At 41.2% G+C, this 21,283-nt stretch overlaps 1 protein-coding gene across 1 annotated transcript; it reads right to left on the bottom strand.

Moving 5' to 3' along the window:
- Positions 1-8,929: 8,929 nt before the first annotated feature.
- LOC142290583 (keratin, type II cytoskeletal cochleal-like) lies at positions 8,930-20,946 on the bottom strand. The gene is made up of 9 exons (XM_075334545.1): positions 20,515-20,946; positions 16,920-17,128; positions 16,726-16,786; positions 16,556-16,651; positions 15,260-15,424; positions 13,166-13,291; positions 9,734-9,954; positions 9,612-9,646; positions 8,930-9,059 (listed from the first exon to the last, which is right to left on the bottom strand). The coding sequence occupies exons 1-9, from the start codon at positions 20,944-20,946 to the stop codon at positions 8,953-8,955; spliced, it is 1,452 nt and encodes a 483-aa protein (XP_075190660.1). The 3' UTR covers positions 8,930-8,952.
- Positions 20,947-21,283: the final 337 nt, after the last annotated feature.

The following is a 21,283-nucleotide window of genomic DNA, read 5'->3' as shown; positions in this document are numbered from 1 at the left end:
GTCCTGGAGTGGCCTAGCCAGTCTCCAGATCTCAACCCCATAGAAAACCTTTGGAGGGAGTTGAAAGTCCGTGTTGCCCAGCGATAGGCCCAAAACATCACTGCTGTAGAGGAGATCTACACGGAGGAATGGGCCAACATACCACCAACAGTGTGTGCCAACCTTGTGAAGACTTACAGAATGCGTTTGACCTCTGTCATTGCCTACAAAGGCTATATAACAAAATATTGAGATGAACTTTTGTTATTGACCAAATACTTTTTTTCCACCATAATTTGCAAAAAAAAAACTTGCCAAATCAGACGCGGTGATTTTCTGGATTTGTTTTCTCATTTTCTCTCATAGTTGTGGTCACCTATGATGTCAATTACAGGCCTCTCTCATCTTTTTAAGTGGGAGAACTTGCACAATTGGTGGCTGACCAAATACTCCTCCCCCCCCCCACTGTATATTGTGATATTAATGTGAGTCTATGTGAATCTTACAGGGCATCTGTTGCAGGTTTTTGCTACAGTGCTGGCCAAAAGTATTGGCACCACTGCAATTCTGTCAGAGAATACTCAGTTTCTTCCTGAAAATGATTGCAATCACAAATTCTTTGGTATTATTATCTTCATTTCATTTGTCTTCAAAGAAAAACAAAAAAGAATGTCAAAAAGCCAAATTGGATATAATTCCACACCAAACATAAAAAAGGGGATGGACAAAAGTATTGTCACTGTTTGAAAAATCATGTGATGCTTCTCTAATTTGTGTAATTAACGGCACCTGTAACTTACCTGTGGTACCTAACAGGTGTTGGCAATTAGTAAATCACACTTGCAGCCAGTTGACATGGATTAAAGTTGACTCAATCTCTGTCGTGTGTACCACATTGAGCATGGAGAAAAGAAAGAAGATGAAAGAACTGTCTGAGGACTTGAGAATCCAAATTGTGAGGAAGCATGAGCAATCTCAAGGATACAAGTCCATCTCCAAAGACCTGAAAGTTCCTGTGTCTACGGTGCGCAGTGTCATCAAGACGTTTAAGGCCCATGGCACTGTGGCTAACCTCCCTAGATGTGGAAGGAAAAGAAAAATTGTAGAGAGATTTCAACGCAAGATTGTGCGGATGGTGGATAAAGAACCTCGACTAACATCCAAACAAGTTCAATCTGCCCTGCAGTCCGAGGGTACAACAGTGTCAACCCGTACTATCCATCGGCGTCTGAATGAAAAAGGGACTGTATGGTAGGATACCCAGGAAGACTTCACTTCTTACCCCGAGACATAAAAAAGTCAGGCTGGAGTTTGCCAAAACTTACCTGAGAAAACCTAAAACGTTTTGGAAGAATGTTCTCTGGTCAGAGGAGACGAAAGTAGAGCTTTTTGGGAAAAGCCATCAACATAGAGTTTACAGGAAAAAAAAAGAGGCATCCAAAAAAAAGAACACGATCCCTACAGTCAAACATGGCGGAGGTTCCCTGATGTTTTGGGGCTGCTTTGCTGCCTCTGGCACTGGACTGCTTGACCGTGTGCATGGCATTCTGAAGTCTGAAAACTACCAACAAATTTTGCAGCATAATGTAGGGCCCAGTGGGAGAAAGCTGGGTCTCCCTCAGAGGTCATGGGTCTTCCAGCAGGACAATGACCCAAAATACACTTCAAAAAGCACTAGAAAATGGTTTGAGAGAAAGCACTGGAGACTACTAAAGTGGCCAGCAATGAGTCCAGACCTGAATCCCATAGAACACCTGTGGAGAGATTGCAAAATGTTAGTTTGGAGAAGGCACCCTTCAAATCTCAGGGACCTGGAGCAGTTTGCCAAAGAAGAATGGTCTAAAATTCCTGCAGAGCATTGTAAGAAACTCACTGATGGTTACCGGAAGCGGTTGTTCGCAGTTATTTTGGCTAAAAGTTGTGCAACCAAGTATTAGGCTAAGGGTGCCAATACTTTTGTCTGGCCCATTTTTGGAGTTTTGTGTGAAATGATCAATGATTTGATTTTTGTTTCATTCTCTTTTGTGTTTTTTCATTGCAAGCAAAATAAATGAAGATAATAATACCAAAGAATTTGTGATTGCAATCATTTTCAAGAAGAAACTCAGTATTATCTGACAGAATTGCAGGGGTGCCAATACTTTGGCCAGCACTGTATGTAAGTTGTTTACTTACAGTGAAGGTTTTATAACCAGAAGATTATTATTGCTAGGAAAACATGGAATTTGTACCCTTGTGTGACCATACTTCCTCCTCTAATAAGCAGCTCACTGTTTAAAGACAATTTACAGAGAGCTGTAATGTGGGCGGAGTTTGCTTGTGTCACAACTTCTGCACCAAGTAAAATAAGTGACACATCACTGGAATCAGGATCTCTGGCTCTACATTATGCTGCTCTCAGATGAGGTAGCAAAAACCTGGTGACAGATTCCATTTAAAACAAAGAAAAATACTCTGATATTCAGTGATTTTTTTCTCATTCCTGCTATTAAAAGGAAGAGAGTAGACTAGTAGAACTCAGTTAGGCTATGTGCCCACGGGGACATTGTCCTGCGGATATATCCGCAAGACATTCCGCAGGTGCTCCCAGAAATCCGCAACAGAACTTTCTCGGTTTCAATGCTGCGAATATGCAGAGGAATGTTGTGCGGATATAGTGCGGAGATTCTGCATTGAGGATACAGTACCATGGCTTCGGCACTGTATCCTCAATGCAGAACAAGTGCTGCAGTGATCGGGGTGCTCATACTTACCTCCATCATGCAGCACCTCGCTTTCCGGCGGCCGGGTCACTGTCAGCGTCTGGTCTGGTTTCACTGTGCTGGAGGTGGGCGGGTCTGAACTAGCTCCGGCTTTCACATGACCGGAGCTCGTGCAGGCCCCGCCCACCTCTTCCTTCCTGTACCTGGATCCACCGCGCTGCTGTGCACCGGACGGAGGAAGTGACATTGTTGTCTTCTATCAAGGCAGTATATGTATATGGGACCCTGCGGAGAAATCCGCAACAATAATTGACATGCTGCAGATTTTTCCGTACGAAAATCCGCACGATTTCCGCTGCGGAAAAATCCGCAGCGTGGGCACAGCATTTCCCAAATGCCATAGAAATGGCTGGGGAGTAGCTGAGCTGAGATTTCTGGAAAATCCGCGGCTTTTCCGCAGCGTGGGCACGTAGCCTTAGAGCTGCAGAGGAATATGGGTGAATGAGATGGGGTGTGCATGCTCCAGTAACTATCCGTTATTTTTTATTTTAAGCCCATAATATTATAAAAATGCATTATCCCAGATTACTGATTTACTATACATTGTGTGTGTGTGTGTGTATATATATGTACATTTATGTTGTATCCATTTTTGTCACTTACATTTCTGTAATTTACTTAAAATATATAAAATATTATATTATAAGCAGAATACATAACATAACATGATTGTATCAACTCTGTATTGCTTTGATCTGAAAGTCATAAATCAGTTTTCAAATCAATTGACAATAATAGCGATGGAAACAGCAATTTGACAAAATTTTAGACGTTATTTTAAAACTCGGAGCTTTAAAGTTTTAAATCGACCTGGAATTTGTGAATCATTAATTTGAGTCAGTGCAGTGTACTGTAATCTGATCATGTCATAGTTTCTTAGGCGTTGGGGCTTCATTTTTGAAAACTTGTAAAAAATGAATCATAATAACTTGTATTGGGAAAGCTTCATATTTCACACAGGTGTAGTAGTGAGGCTCCAATGTTCTGTTCACTTCTATAGACCTGTATCTAAATGGCCAAGGAGTGGATTACTCTCATCCTCCGCTGGCACCCGGTGCCTCAATATTCAAATACTGACATCACTCCTAAACGGAAACATGACCAATGTTATATCACGAGTGTTCCTGTATGTGCTGTTCTTTAACATGATTAAGGGCTTGTTCACACGTAAATGCTGAATATTGTACAGCGATTTGACAGCACATGTGCGCTTCAAATCGCTGCAGAAACACTGCGTAATGGTTGTAGTGTTTCAGCAGAATAAACGCCGAATTCATGTGCTTGGGATGCTGCTTCCACCATAGACAGAGTGGGAGCAGCATCCAAAGCGCACAAATTAATTGACATGTTGCTTTTATGAACGCATGGATTTGGATCAAAATTTTGCCATACAAATCACTGCGTTCAAAAAAAGCATTGTGCGCACGGATTATGCACAATCTACATAGATTGTGTAGGGGACGCAGGACGCATGCATTTACGCTGCAGTGCTATACGCAGCGTAAATGCATGTATGTACGCAACGTGCGCACGAGCCCTAATTCTTCTCAAGGACTGTTGTTCTAATAATATGGAAATTGTAAAGCTAGGTACACGTGTCCTGTAGTCATCCGTTATCACAGATCCGTTAGAGATCTGTTTGCAAAAAAGTTGTGCAAACACAACTCTTTTTGCCCGTTGTTAAATAACGGATGTTGGCCGCATCCGTTTTTAACATCTGGCGTCTATGGATAATGGATCCATTAATGGATTTCTAGTTATCGTCCATTTGTAGCGGGTCAGTTAAGAAAACAACGGTTCCGTTACAAATGCAAGTACAACGGATGGCTAAATAGCATTTTGTTAACAGAGCTGTTGTCCATAGACTCTCATGTTAAAAAAATGGATCCGACAGAAGCAGTGTCGGACTGGCTACCGGAGGAATCTCCAGTAATACTAGGCCTGGCCGCGGTTACCTGCACTGAACTCTGGAGCGCTCACATGAGCTCCGGAGTGCAGCCTGAACTGAACAGCGAGCACCGAATGATTGATTCCCCGGGGATTGCAGTTCAGTTCATGAGAGCTGCAGACAGGCCGGGCTGAACTCCGGAGCTGTCACCTGCACTCCAGAGTTCAGCCCGGCATGTCTGCATCTGTCATGAACTGAACCACATGCTGGGTAATCAATCACTCGACGCTCGCAGTTCAGTCTTGCAGACCCCGAGTTCAGTCTAGGCTGCACTCCGGAGCTCAGGTGAGAGTTCCGTAGTTGAATCCAGGTAACCGCAGCCAGGCCTGGTATTACTGGAGGTTCCTCCGGAAGCCAGTCCGACACTGGACAGAAATCAGTTTCCCAACGGATCTGTTCTAATGGATGACTACAGGACATGTGAACATAGCCCAACTGTGTGCCCTGTAACACTTAATATCCTGGTAAACAATAAAAAACAACTGGTTAAAAATCTCCTAAAATAAATGAAAAGTAAATACATTGCAATATGCCCTTATATAAATATTTCCTAATTTTGTTTTGTTGTTTATAAACTCTTGATCTAATCAATGGGTAATAGGAACTGGGTTTTAAGGAGAATCTCTCAGCAGATTTTTGCTATGTAATCTGAGAGCAGCATTGTGTAGGGGCGGAGAGCCTGATTTCAGTGATGTGTCACTCGCTGGCTGACTTCAGTCATTTTGATAAAATAACAGTTTTCCCTGCTCAGAATGCTCAGTATAATCCACACCAGTGATAAACAGTTTTTTTTTTTCGTGTGTACTGTGCATAGGCAGAAAGCTGCTATCAGAGTTGGGTAAGACAGGGCAGTTGACTAGAAAGCATTCCAAACCTAGTCCCTTAAGGGCCCATTACACGCTACGATATATCTAACATTATGTCGTCGGGGTCACGTAGTTAGTGACTCACATCCGGCATTGTTTGAGATATCGTAACGTGTGACAGCTACGAGCGACTGTGAACGAGCAAAAATACTCACCTTATCGTTGCTCGTTGACACGTCACTCATTTTAAAAAAATCGATCGTCCTTCTGTGCGCCGGTTGTTCATCGTTCCCGAGGCAGCACACATCGCTCCGTGTGACACCCCGGGAGCACACTTGCGATTGACTCGGATTGTACTCGGACCAATGTTAATCAATGAGGCAGCTCTGATTTGCTTTTTTTTTCTCAGCTCACATCAGACTGAGTAAAAAAAATCGCAGCATGCTGCGATTTCTAGAGTTTCTCGTGCGAGTCTCTCCAATGCAAGTCTATGGGTGCGAGAAAAAAGCGGATGTCACACAGACGGCACACGGACCATCCTAGTGACATCCGTTTTTCTAAATACAATTCTATCATGTAGCCGAGAACACTTCCTGTACATGACTGTAATGACTAACAGCTGCTAAGAAAAAAACGCATCACATACGGATTGAATACTTTGCACACTACGACATCGCAGGTGCGATGTCGGTGGGGTCATGTCGAAAGTGATGCACTGCGTCGCTCTCGACATCGTGGTGTGTAAATCCTAGATGATACGATTAACGAGCACAAAAGCATCGTAATCGTATCATCGGTGTAACGTCGGCGAATTCCATAATTACGCTGACGCGACGGTCCGATGTTGTTCCTCGTTCCTGCGGCAACACACATCGCTGTGTGTGAAGTCGCAGGAGCGAGGAACATCTCCTACCTGCGTCACCGCGGCTCCCGTCGGCTATGCGGAAGGAAGGAGGTGGGCGGGATGTTTACATCCCGCTCATCTCTGCCCCTCCGTTCCTATTGGCCGCCTGCCGTGTGACATTGCAGTGACGCCGCACGACCCGCCTCCTTAATAAGGAGGCGGTTCGCCAGCCAGAGTGACGTCGCATGGCAGGTGAGTGCATGCGAAGCAGCCGTAGCGATAATATTCGCTAGGCAGCAATCACAATGATATCGCAGCTGCGACGGGGTCGGTGACTATCGCGCTCGGCATTGCAGCATCGGCTTGTGATGTCGCAGATTGCAAAGTACCCCTTAGACCCAGGGAAGATGAGTACAGAGCCTTTTGGGATTTTTTAACAAACTCCAACTGGGGCTGAACATTATCTGTAAGGGAACAACACTCCATAGCCACTGTAGCTGTTGTAGTCATAGATCACAGCTTTAAAGCAACCAAGCTGTAAGCACTTCAAATATTAGGTTGAAAAAGTCACTGAGTGCAAGTTATACATTTATTTAAGGGGTTGTCTCATATTTTTTTCAGGAACGCACTGCTCCTCAGGCTCAAGGCTTCCTGCCTGTCTGGATTGCTATGCTCCTAACTGAGTGAGAGTTTGGACCAGCACCATTGTTGGGCCATTGTCTCTGATGTTGGCCGGATCGGGAGCTAACAGTGCTCTTCAGAGTAGTGGGTACAAGCTTCAGAGAAAAGCTGGGCTCCTTGCCCAGGAGAATGGCAACCACTTATTGACTGCTGTGTTGGCTGGTAGCTTATTCAAAGAGGAGTTAGCAATATGTAGCACCTCACGGGGCAGGTGGATAAACCTACTCGTCGTCGGGCCATTTCGGGTCGGGTCAGGCGTTGTCATGGGGTGGCCTTGCCCGGTAATGTTGCCCTGAGGCGTACAGTAAATGGTGATGGAAGCGGGGTATTGGGGAGAGTTTGTCGTGAAGCCACCTGTGGTACGCGGCCAGTAGTAGCCGCCACTGCAGAATTCCTCTCCGAGGCAAGTGTTAAGGAAGCCGGGATGGTATCACTCCCCACAAGTGAAGTGGGCCCTGTGTGGATGATGAGGGAGAAGGCAATGGCCGTTGGCGCCTAAGTGCTGGGCGGCGGCGCCGGTAAGGACAAGCCAACACAGTCTCTGCAGGTTCAGGGTGTAGTTTACGCACAACTTCAGCTGCCAGCCCGGTCACACTGGTTACTGCCATGATGGGCTCAGGTCAATCCCAGGTCCGGTCAGGGGTCACCACCGGCGTTGTGAAAGGAGAAGGTGAGAGAGAGTGTCCTATTTCTAGGGTGTTCCCCTCAGCAGTTAGGTACCCTGGCTGAGCTCCCGCTCCAAGCCTCAGGGCCCAGCAAAGTCCAAGTTTTCTAGACAGATCTTGCCAGAACTATGATCCCGACTAAACTAACTATGCAAGTATGTTGCGCCTTCCTCTACCCCCCGTGGAACCCACCCCCCAGGTGGCTGGCTTCAGTGATTGGGAAGTCCCATGACCATTATGACCACTCCCCTGCCTACCCTGAGCCAACCCACCCTATGTGAAGGTTCCTAAGCTGTATGTAGTGTATGAAGGTGGAATTCCAGTGATTAACCCCCTCCTTACCCGAGATAGATACCACACCTTAACTGAGGTGCAGTACCCTGTGGTGACCTGAACCTCAAGGGTGCCACAAATACACTTTAAAATCTCTCTTCTCAAGGATAGAGAGGATTTTTATTAACAAATAGAGATGTGCAAACATGAAGTTTGATGTTCAAGATTTGGGTTTGAACACAGACTACAAAAAAACAGAGTTTAGGTTGGAAGTTCGAGAGAATTACTAGCGCAAACCACTCAAGTGAGCACCGCTGTGCTTGGGTACGAGTGATGCTCAGCCCAGTGCGAGCCACTTGTAGTGTTTGAATGGCTCACGGGGGGGGGGTATGATCAGCGTGATCAGATGTAGTGGGCAACCAAAAAAAATGAAAAGCCCTGCCCACCATCCCCTGGAAGTGTTCTGTTTACGGCTGGCTGCATGTAGGCGGAGACCCGAACTGCCCAATTACTGACTTCCATTAAGGTTTGGGTCAAGTCAGGGTTACAAACCGGACCTTATCTAAGGTTCAAATGTACCCTCCGAACCCAACCTCCAAAGGTTCACTCATCTCTATTGATAAATAAAATGGAGGAGAGTTACTTCTTTTTACAATCCCTTTTCAATTGTATACATTTAATAGAATGAAAATATCCTTTCATCGTGTAAATTGCAAAAGAAAGGCATACAAGAAAATGTTGCTGTTCATTATTTTAATATGGGAGATGGGATTGACGTAAACACAAAAGTTTAATGCAGATTATGCTTTTTTATATATAAGGTAAAGGCGAAACCCACTTCAAAGAAAGACAGACATAAAATTGTGGAGGGTGTAGAATTAGCGTAGACAGGGGACAGGTCAATGACTGCATTTAAGCTGGTTTAATAGAACCTGCTGAGATATTACTGATTGCAGTGCAATTATTTGTGCCGCCTGTCCAAGCTGGGCCAAGCCTAACAGTGATGTCCATGCTTGCCCTTGGATAAACTGCCGGAGCTGAAGCTTCCCACATGGTGATGTTGGCCACTTGTGCTATGTCCACTTGAGTTACTGACCACAGCTGAAAGTTATAAAACAAATTTTAATATATTATATTTGCTTGGGTCACACATCTCTAATGCAATACTCCAATGCCGTCTTGTCCGCATCTACAAAAAAAGTCACCATGGACAGCAGACTTGTAAACCTAAAAGCACTTCCTTTAGAGGGAAGGTCCAACAACGAACATGAGACCAAAAGTAGGGGCACCCTGTGTGAAATGACATAGGAAGACAATTACAAATAGGGGAACCAAAAGGAATACCATAGGAATGAAAGTTGAATAACTTTATTAATATGACTAATAAAGTTATTCAATTATCATTCCTCTAGTCCTCCTTTTGGTTCCCCTATTTGTGATTGTCTTCCTATGTAATTTCACACAGGGTGGCCCTACTTTTGGTCTCATGTTCATTGTTGGACCTTCCCTCTGAAGGAAGTGTTTTAAGTTTACAAGTCTCCTAGACATGGTGCCTTTTTTGTAGATGTAAATACTATTCTCAAAGGCACATAATATTCATTGTAGTTGAGGCCTTGTATGTAAAAAGTTGTAAATGGCCTTTTCTATACTTACAGATGCTAACAGATCCATGTCCTTCACTAACAAGTCTAAAAACAAAAGAAAAAGTTTAGAAACAATCTAAAAAGAGCATAAAAAAACACAGTTTTTTGGGGGGGTTGTTTTAAAAAATGTACCTGTGCTCCTCCCCTTCCAGCAGTTTCCTGTAGGTGGCGATCTCAATGTCCAGAGCCAGCTTGACGTTCATCAGCTCCTGGTATTCATGCAGTTGGCGAGCCATGTCCTGCTTGGCCTTCTGTAGGGCAGCCTCCAGTTCTGATAGTTTGTTCTTGGCGTCCTTGACAGCTGCTTCTCCTCGTTCTTCAGCTTCAGCGATGGCAGCTTCCAGCTTAGCACGCTGGGTGTCATAAAATACAGTTTTACATTTTTAGAATAAATATTACAAAAAACAAAAGTGTTATTAAAATGCATTACATTACATTAACACCTCAATGATATTAAGGGTAAGGCCTCACGGGCATTACTGCGAGTGCATCGCATGACACTCGGCTCCCGCTCTGCTGTGAGTGTAAGCCGAGTGTCATGCCACTGTAATGCGATCCTGCGATCGTAACAGGAGGAGAAGGCGGGCGCTGCGAAGGAGGGACTAATCTCCCCATCTCTTCCATTGTCAGCTGATGCGATTATCGCACTGCACTCTGCTGTAATGTAAGTGCAATACAATGTTTCTCTAGCCCCAAAGATCCATGGGTGTGAGAGAAAACAAATCAGATTTCACCCACAGCATGCGCAATTGTTTTCATGGTCCGATTAGGGCTGAGAAAAAAATTGCTCATGGGAGTGACGTCATAGAGTAACATGAGTCCGGGTAGAATGCAATTTTTTTTTTATCACATTCCACTAGCTCCATTTTTCTCGCCGTGTGTGCTCAGCCTAATAATCACAATGCTTAATTTCCACTGTGTATGGACTGTGTACTAGAAAATCATGTTGCCAAAAAAACAAACACCACAAAACAATGGTGCAATCATGATTTTTTTTATTTATTTATTTTTTTTATTCAATTTCATACTTGATTTTTTTTCCCTTTCTAGTTCATGTTATGGTAAAATGAATGGCGTCATTCAAAACTACAACAGAACAAAAAAAAATAAAAATATAAAGAACTATGGAAGCAAAAAAAAAAATATAAAAGTTATAGCTTTGGAAGAAAGGAAGTAAAAAAATGGAAATTAAAAATCGCCCACTCAGTCATGAGGGGGTTAAATATTCTATTTTTTTTTATTTTCAGTAAATTCTTTTTTTTCTTTTTTTTATTTTATTATCTTTTTTCTTTTTTTTAGTAGTTTGTTTTATTATTAGTTGTTATAGACATATTTTTTCATATTAATCGTCTCCACTTCAATGCTGTTCATGATTTATCCCTTTTGACATCAAAATTTTTTTAGTCACAGTTGCAGAGTGTGAGACCATATTGTATGTAATAGTTTCACAGGAGCTGTCGTATGAATCACAGGCCTATGAATGACAAAGTAAATCAGTGTTCGCATTGTGACTAATGTCAGAACATCTTCTTTAAGGCGCTCTCCCACGCCTCACCTAGGATCCCAGCCAGATCCACCTCTTCCCTATTGTTTGGCATATTAACCCAAATTAAGTAGTTATCTTACACCTGACTACAGCTTGGCTTACCATGTACACATAAGTATTAGCACTAGATCAACTTTTTTATGAGATTTTTTCAATGATTGATGCAAGGAATGTTTCTTTCACGTCATGTTAATTGTCGGAAATACATGAAGCTGTATATTGCATATTCTATCATGGAAGCAAATTGAGAAAAAAAATGCTTATTTTAGTATTAATCTGTGTGATGATGACTGTCGAGGATGATATTGGTCATAACCTGGGGGCACGCTTCTAGGAAGTGCTTAGTCTACAGATCAGTGTGAACTCGGGGTTCCCTTGGTCCATCAGAGAAAATTATTCTGATGGACAATTCTCTATGTAGAACATGCACATGGTCAAGATTAAAATTTGACCCAAATTTTGTTAGTAGATCAAGAATATGGTCTAAAGGTGATCATAGACATTAACAATAAATTATTTTCGGATGAACAGCAATTTTGGTGTGACTTTTGACCATCTAATAGGAGTGATCCAAATCTCTCAAAGTAGCATTTATTGGAAGAAAGAGTATCAGGAAGGTTGAATATCAACATGCTTGATCATTATATTTAACCTATTTCAGCAGCTTTAGGGCAGGTGCAGACGGTCATATTTTTGGTCCGACAAAACATCGGATCGCTCTTGGACCAATGTTAGCCTATGGGGATGTGCACATGTCAGATTTTCCTTGGACAGTGTCTGTCTGAAGAAAAACTCTGCATCTCCAAGTTTGATCCCATATTCGTCTCGTACTTGGCCATGCAAGGCAATGAGTGCATAGAAAACATCGAACTGTACTCGGATGACACCTGAGTGCAGTCCGATTTCCTCAGACTCACACAATGGAGAATATGGAAAAAATGTTTTCTCCTTCTCACAGTGTGATCGGATTCTCTGATCTGAGGGAATCGGATCACTCTATGCTGACACAAACTCTGCTCAGTGTCTTATCGATAATCAACCCGATTATGAGAATCTACAGACGTCTGGACAAGCCCTAAATCCTGCACCTTACTGCGAATACATGCACACTCAGCTTGGTTGTGGAACGTGACTAATAACTGTCTTTTGATATCTGAAATATATAGCCAGATTTTACGATTTTTTGTGAATGAACATATCGTAGTGGTAAAGTCAAAAGTTCAAAATTCAACTGAAAATGGGATGGGTTGTCTTCTTTTGAACATTTGATACTTCTGAGGTCCAATATTGAGTTAAGTTTTAGGAATAACCCTGTCTTCGTAAGGATTTTTTGTTCCCATTATTTACTTTGATAAGTATTTCAATATTCATATTTTAAAATTATTTTTCTAATAAAATATATATTTAACATTTTATCATATGGTGTTTTGACTCTTGTGGGAAAATTTATACTTACCATCTGTTCATGAGAGCCTTTTTTGAGATCTTCACAGTCTTTTTTTGAACACCTCATAAGGGGATCTTTTTGATTGTGGACCAATATAGAGTCAAGCCTGGGCCTACATGACCACATGATACTCTTTTTGACACTACTGTGTGGACACAATCATGTCTGAAGCATCCAAAAGCTCAGACTACTGAAATGTTTAGTATTTAGATGAAGTATATAAAGTTTGTAAAAGGATATCCCGTTTAAGTCATACAGAGTCAAAGGAAGACTTGAGGTTCACCAGATTGCTTATGGATGGAACCATCATAATGACTACTGATATGGATGAGAAAGTGGAATTGCTATAAAACTGGTACAGTATTAAAAATATAATGTATATTAAACTGCAGAATAAAAAAAAATATTTGATAAAACCTAGAGTCCTATGAATGTTGTAATGAGCACTGCAATTATCTTTAAGTGATTGGCACAATGTCCATGTCCTACCTGTTTTAAAGGGAAAAAATAATGTACAATTGCACTTTTGGCTAAAACAAGCCCAGAACTGTAAAATTTCCACATAATTTACCTGTGCTTTCACACTCTCTATTTCACCCTTCAGTCTTTGGATCAGACGCGTCAATTCAGTGATCTCATGTTTAGTGTTCCTCAGGTCATCACAATGTCTTCCCGCTGTCATACGCAATTCGTCATACTAAACAGAAAAATATAAGAATTTTTTTTTTTTAAAAAAATATGTAGATACTAGTTTGAAGGTTTAGTAATTGCATCAAGTGCATCACTATCAATGGTCTAAAGAGACACTTTAATAGAATTGCATTAGTCACAGATTGCCAAAAAACAGGAACAGCATGAGATAGAAACAGGCCTGCTCAGTTTTTAGCTTCTCTTTGGCTTTTTTTATTTTTTATTTTTTTAAAGAAACAGCACTATTCTTGTCTATATGCTATTTCTGGTATTCCAGCTTAAGTGGACAAGCCTGAGCAGCAAGACTTAATCCCTGGCCAGGAGTGGTGCAGTTTTCGCAAGCCAAAAATAAACTTTTCTTCTAGAGATACGCAAATTTGACAAAATATAATCAACCAGATTCACTTGAATTTGGCTGGAAAGTTTGATTTACCCTGAATAGGTCTCTCCAGACTTCAAAATCATAAAAAATGGAGGAGTTAAAAAATAACCCCTCATCTGTCCTGGTGCTCCCAGCCTGATCCCCTGCTGGCTCCTTTCTCCCACTGGCTCTAGTCTCCTCTTCTGTCTTCAGCCTCCAAAACTCTTTGCCACCTCTGGTGTTCCCTAGATTTCCCATTATGGCATGACGTGTGTCGCTCCACAACAGTCTGTGCCTTGTCAGCTCCAGGAGAAGGCAAAATAGTAGTGAAGATCGCAGCTGGAGTGAGGAAACGTACCAGCGGAGAGCCGGGCTCAGAGTTGTGACACAAGGACAAGTGAGAGGCAAGGTGAGTGTGATTTTTTTTCTTTTTTAGAACTTGTTCTCAGCCTTAAACAGAATCATACAATATGGTAGTCTATTATTTTGCTTGATTCAAGTGAATTTATTCACCAAAAAATAGGGGTTTTGGCAAATCTGAAATGTGTGAAACTGGAACCAAATTTGTTTTGAAATCAATTAACTTATCTATAATTTTTTCTAACCTTGGACATCTTAAAGAGGACCAACCACCAGGATTTTTCTATATAAACTAAAGCCAGTGCTATACTGGTGCTATCATGCTGATTCTATACATACCTTTAGATGTGAGATCGGATGTATACTTTCTGAAATATAGGCAAGTAATATTTATGAAAGGCACTGTTATTTGATTGATAGCAGCTACAGAATATCTAATAGGTGGGTCAGGTTTTGCTATTTATTCCTGTGCCTGTCTGTCCTTCCTCCCCCTCCCCCCCCCCCCCCCCCCCCCGTCCTTCTTCCCTCCTTCCTCCCCTGTAATAACAGAGACAGGGGGAGGAAGTACAGACAGGCAGACAGGGGCAGGTATAACTAGCAAAACCCGACCCACCTATTAGATATTCTGTAGCTGCTATCAATCACATAACAGTGCATTTCACAAACTTTATTCAGAAAGTATACATCTGATCTCACAACTAAAGGTATGTTTAGAATCAGCATGATAGCACCAGTATAGCACTGGCTTTAATCTATATAGGAAAACCCTGGTGGTTGGTCCTCTTTACAGCACTGTACATTCTTTGAGTAGAACATTTTCTAAACTTCATGATGCTTTCATTTTATTCACATAGCATTTGACTATTGTGTACGTCATAACTATTGTGTCAGTTTTAAACGATTTAATGACAAAATGTATGCTTGGTGGATGAAGGTTGAACCAGTTGGACCTAGGTCTTTTTTCAACCTATGTAACTATGTAATCTGTCAGTCAGGGCTGAAGAATATTCCAGATCAATGCAGACTCAGCGGGAGATCTAAAGTAATATAATACAGATAATCCTAACAGATCAAATAATTAACTATGATAACAAGTGTATTTTGTAAAAGTCATGGGTAGACGAAATTGTGGTACTAAAAGAAATGCCTTTAAACTGCTAAACCATGCTAACATGCTTTGTGGATTAACAGGGATTTCATAGGGCTGCACCAAGATTTTTGAAATGAGTAACTAAATCTACGAGCCTGACTCACCCTTGTCTGGTACATGGCCTCAGCCTCAGCTCTACTCTTGTTAGCAATCTCCTCATATTGAGCTTTAACCTCAGCAATGATACTGTCCATGTCTAAATTCCTGCTGTTGTCCATGGACACAATGACGGAGACATCTGAGATTTGAGCCTGGAGCTGAGCAATCTCCTAAACAGAAGAAAACAAAATGTTGTTAACCTTAAACAAATGAAATAAAAACTGTTTCTTGGCATTGAGGAGACATCTATCTATATTGTTCTTCCTTAGAACGCCAATATATCATCTGACACTGTGATTATTTATTCACATTTGTCTCATTTCCACTAAAATTATCACATTCACACAAACACTTTAGCCCACCATACACATTAGATAGCTGCCGGCTCTCCCATATACAGGAGCACTCGAATCAGCCAAGTTCTCCTGCGTTTTTTATGAGAGATCTGTCGCCGGACATGGCTGGTTGGTCATCTTCGCGAGACAATATGATTGGTTGTCCAAAATCCAACATGCTGGATCTACATTTAACCTGACAATAAATTGTCCGGGGCTACCATACACATTAGACTGTGAGCCGAGCCTATCGTTAATGACAAATTTGGCCAACGCTAGTCTAATTCATACCACTAAGATGTCAAATCATGTGTTCCCTTCTGGAGCCCACAATAGTGTTTAGTATAGACTATTTTACTAAAGTTCTAGGTATTAAAAACATATGTAGAAAGGTTACTGTGGTACCACAACAAACGTAGCATTGTTTTTTTAGGTGACCTCCATATTAAAAAAAACAATTCTGTATAAAGTATGGGATACTCAGAGGTACTGTCAGAGGTAGATATTGGGGATGCAGAGGTAAATAAAGGGGATGCAGAGGTAGCAGTTGAACCTGGACCTGCTGATTTTGGTGCCCGAAAGGCAAAAATGTCCTAAATCTTTCTGTTACATAAGAAAAAATACACTATTATAAATACTCCATATATTATGAATAACACATGGGTACAATATGGGGTCAAAGAGGCTTTTGGATGCTTACAACATAGATACAAAATGAAGTTTTAAGCATATTGTGAAGAAAAAAGAAAAATAAATATATATATATATATACATTTATAAAAAATATATATATATATATGTGTGTGTGTGTGTGTGTGTGTGTGTGTGTGTGTGTGTGTGTGTGTGTATATATATATATATAGATACATAGATATATATATATACAGTATATATATACATATATATATATATATATATATATATATATATTATATCTATATGTAGACAGATTTCCAAAGTACTTACTGCATCAAATAGGGCGCGCAGGAAGTTAATCTCATCAGTTAGTGAGTCCACCTTAGCTTGTAGCTCAGATTTGTTGATGAAAGCAGCATCAACGTCCTGCAAGGTAAATTTGCTAATATATTAAATATTCATTACAAGAATATAATTAGAATATAATTTTTGATACATACTCTCTTAAGTCCAACAAACTCATTCTCTGCCGCAGTGCGTCTGTTGATCTCCTCCTCATACCTGTTGGATTACACATTAAGTGGACATCTCTATTAAGTGCACATCAGGTGGACATTAGGTGGACATCTCCTGTATATATTATCCTCCATCCATTGAAATTAATTGAATTTGATTTTTTAACCAAATAACTTACTTTTTCTTGAATTCCTCTACGGCATCTTCCATGGCCCTTCTTTCTGACTCTAGGCGAGCTCTTTCTCCTCCAAGACTATCTAATTGTTTTCGGAGGTTGTTGATGTATGCCTCGAAGAGAGGTTCAATGTGGCTCTTTGCGGGTTTCTTGTCTTGCAGAAGAGACCATTTTGTCTCTAGCATCTTATTTTGCTGTTCTAGAAATCTCACCTGCAATAAACAAAATAGGGAAATACAAGTGAAATTAGAGACTGAGAACAGTGAGGTTATCTTTTGATATCTCAAGTATTCATCAAAATGAAGATCATTACATTATTTAAAGCAGTCGGCTTGGGGGAGTTTTCAGGAATATAACTTTGATGGTTTATTTTTTGCATAGGTCATCAATCTTTAAGAGTGCAACTTCTGGCTCCTCAGTCAATCAGGGAAGAGGCCGCAGTGGACCCTGACCATTCATTGTCTACACAGTGCTGCACATAGCGATGTGGCTGTGTCTGTTGCTCAGCCCTATTCAAGTCAATGGAGATAAGCTGCATTACCAGGTACCATCACTATTCTATGTGTGGCGCTATGTGAGTTGGAGCGCCACAGCCCAAGTGCTCAGCTAAATGGACTCACTCACTATACCAAAAGACTGACATACAGAAATGTTTCCTATATTGCTGTAGTTTAACTATAATTTTGAAAGTGAAGACAGTGTTTGCCATGCAATGTACATAGACAGCTTGAATAGAATGATGTTGGTTCTATCAGACTCAAATTGAGCTGATGAATTAGATGTAGACTCTGCTTTGGTTTCTATGGAGGTATACAGAAAAACATACATTGCTAAGACATACTTTCAAGGGTGCCTGTCATCCACCAATCTATTTATATGGGCTTGTAGCTCTTACAAAAACAAATCCATGAAAACCTTTACATGGCCAGACCATTCTTCCATTAGTCAAAAATCAGTGTTTGAATTGATATGCAAATGAGATGAAGATTTGAAGCCTCTGTCACTCCAGCTCTATACCCCACATAGCTCTGCCTCCTGATTGACTGACGGCTCGTTTACCTGAAGTCACACAGCATAGAGGCCGTCAGTCAAGTGAGAGTAGGTAACGCTGTGTGGGGTATAGAGCTGGAGTGACAGAGGCTTCAGATCTTCAGCCTCATTTGCATATCAATTCAATCACTGATTTCTCAGTAATGGAGGAACATACTAACCATGTAAAGTTATTACTGGACTTATCTTTGAAGGCACTATATGTGCATAAAAATATTCTGGGGTGATATCCTGCTCACAGATTGCTTTTAAGGCTGCATTTACATGTTGAGTATTTGGTGAGTTTCTAACCTCAGTATTTGTAATCCAAAACCAGAAGTGGGTGATAAATACCAAAGTGGTGCCCGATACATTTGCTCTGATTGATCCACTCCTGGTTTTGTCTTACAAACACTGAGGAAAAATACTCATCAAATACTCTACATGTGAATGTGACCTAAAGGTTATGAAACCATGGGCACTTTCATATCTTATTTTTATGTTTATCCAAATTTTGTCTAGTTAGTACATATATTACAAAGGAAATTTCAGATGGCTCAGTATTACGCAATGTAGTGAAAGCTTCTGTGTCTGACACTAGACAGCTTAGATCTCAGACGGACCATGATGAAAGACCAAGGCTATGTGGCAATATGGAACAGTCTCATCACGTATTCAGTATGGAAATTTGGTTTGACTTTAAATAGAACCTATTTCCAATCTAGGGCTGCCCTTTTTATTTAATAAATGAATGAGCAGCCAAAGATGGGTGATTATTCTAAATATACGTTTTGTCAAAAGTGCACAAAAGAAATCCTAGTCTTCCCCTGAAAGAGCCTGACTTTCTAATAAAAGTCGTGTCCGGACTTCTGAGTTGTGGGATTCTGGCATGAAGAGACAAAAGAGAGATCCTGCATTAAAACAAGAGATCTATAACTTTCACTTTCTTTATGCTTGGATCCTGCAACCTAAGAGTTTGGACCCGACTGTTGCTAAGAATTCTGGCCGCTTCAGGGGATCATTAGTGTTACGTCGCACTTTTGACAATAACTTATAGTTAGAAAAATCTCTAGAATGGGGCTGCCCACTCTTTTATTAAAGGGGTTGTCGGGGACTTCAACGGAATTTGTGGCCACAGCCAGGTACTGCATATCGCATACTATTGATTTGAATAAGGGGCGGATATGCAGTACCTAGCCATGGCCACTATATAGATAACAGAGTTGTGCTGTCCTGTACAGCTCTGCAATCAAGCGGTTCTGGCCACCGTTACCATCAGGAACCATTGATCGGCAAGGGTGTCAGGTGTCACACCTACTGATCAGACATTCATGATTAGAGATGAGCAGACTTTACAAAACAGAGTTCGGGTTCAGAGTTCAGATGCTTTACGTGTGAACTCCACTTGCGTGAGCATTGCTATGGTATGCTTGTTGCTCACCCCAATGCGAGCCTCTTTCAGTGCTTGAATGGCTCTCACTGGGGGTAACAACAGCGTTATTAGATGTAGTGTGCCACAAAAATTTTTCAAAACACCTGCCTACCCTCACCCGGAAGTGATCTACTTATGGCTGACTGTATGTGGGCGGAGAGTCGAACTGCCAATTAGTGATTTCAAACCGAACTCGGGAAAGTTCGAAACAATGGAGGTTCAGTTTGATTGCTGCCAGCGAACCGAACTGCCAAAGGTTCACTCAGATCTATTGATGATCTATCCTATGGATAGGCAATCAATGTTAAAGTCCCAGACAACCCCTTTAAATAAAAGGGGCTGCCTCAAATTAGAGATATGTTCTCTTTAGTGCTGGCTTATAAAAGAGGTTCTGCTGGATTCCCCTTGCATTTTAAGGGGTATTACGATTTCACTTATTTACGGCTAGGATAGGAATATCTGTCTCTTTGCAGCTTCCCCAAGTGTTCAGGACTGCAGAGAGCAGCTGAGCTATGCTGTTTGAGTATCTCCTATAGGAGTGAATGTAATTTAAAGAATCAGAGCAGCACAGTGAACTATGTTGTTTCTGTATCTCAGAAACCATAGCTCCCATTCACTTCTTTGGGAGATAGAGAAACAGTGTGTCACAGCTGCTCTTATCTGCTTCAGTATATTCTTCTGCTCGGAGAAAGGTATACCCATCACAGCCATGAGCGCCACTTCAACTGTTCTTTTGAAAAGCAAATCAAAAAGTGTTATTTGTCATTAAAGGATTGTATTGATATAGAATGTTTGTCTGGATGTGCAGGGTATAGTGTACAAGTTAAACTATAGTAGATATGATTTCTTGAATAATATCTCATGTTGGTTGTACACACTAGACCAGTTCTTTCCATAGTTTCCCAATTCTCTGATTAGCACTTTGTCAGCACTTAGCACAATATGTATAATGCCATATAAAACCCTACTTTTCCTTCGTAAATGTGTTTCTAGGTCTAACCTGGATCATCGGACTAAATAAATAAAAAAAAAAATCATAATGGATCCCTCATTGGATGACCCTACATGTGTTGATTGGATGTGTATCTCTCATTTATTAAGCTTTTTTTAGTATACGATTTAGGAGCTGTTACCTACCTTGTCTATGAAAGAGGCGAACTTGTTGTTCAGACCTTTAATCTGGTCTTTTTCATCAATTCTGACTTTCTGGATATTGGGATCAATCTCCAAATTGAGAGGGGCCAGGAGACTTTGATTAACGGTAACAGCGGTGATACCAGGAGAACAAAATGATCCACCAAATCCATGGCCGCCAGCACTAAATCCATGTCCGATTCCAGAGAAACCATAGGCATGTCCACTCTTCAACCCAGTTGACATCTTGTGTCCTCCAGACCCAACACTGTAGACACTTTTGCTGCTGAACGATGGGTGCATTTTGTGGCCAATTGATATTTTCCTAGTAGTGAAGGACCCAATGGAGCCATGTTTGTTCACAGATGGTAGGCAAGCTGAGGATGAGCTGAAGCTCTTGATTCCATGGCTGCTATGTCCTGATTTGATAGACATCTCTGTAGAGTATCTTGAAATCTGTGGTGCTGAGAGCGGCAGAAGCTGTGGATGAGTCCAGTGCCTAAAATTGGCCCTTTTATATATCCGAAGTGGTGGGCTTGGTGACATTAAAGAGCACTAAGACCTTGTAATTGCATCTTCTGAGCTTCCACTTTGGCATTTTTACATCCCCATCATCACAGTTTAATGAAATTTAATAGAACATTTAAATAAAACTCATAGTGGCAACACACCTAGAATATTAGTAAAGATGAAAAGCACTTAATGCTTATGACTTTTCTCACTAAGCGAGCACACCTCATCTGGTGCACATTATGACTATAAACGTCATTTA

Source organism: Anomaloglossus baeobatrachus, chromosome 2 (genome assembly GCF_048569485.1).
Source record: "Anomaloglossus baeobatrachus isolate aAnoBae1 chromosome 2, aAnoBae1.hap1, whole genome shotgun sequence".
NCBI classification, from domain to species: Eukaryota; Metazoa; Chordata; class Amphibia; order Anura; family Aromobatidae; genus Anomaloglossus; species Anomaloglossus baeobatrachus.
This window is presented reverse-complemented; position numbering and strand designations above follow the sequence as displayed.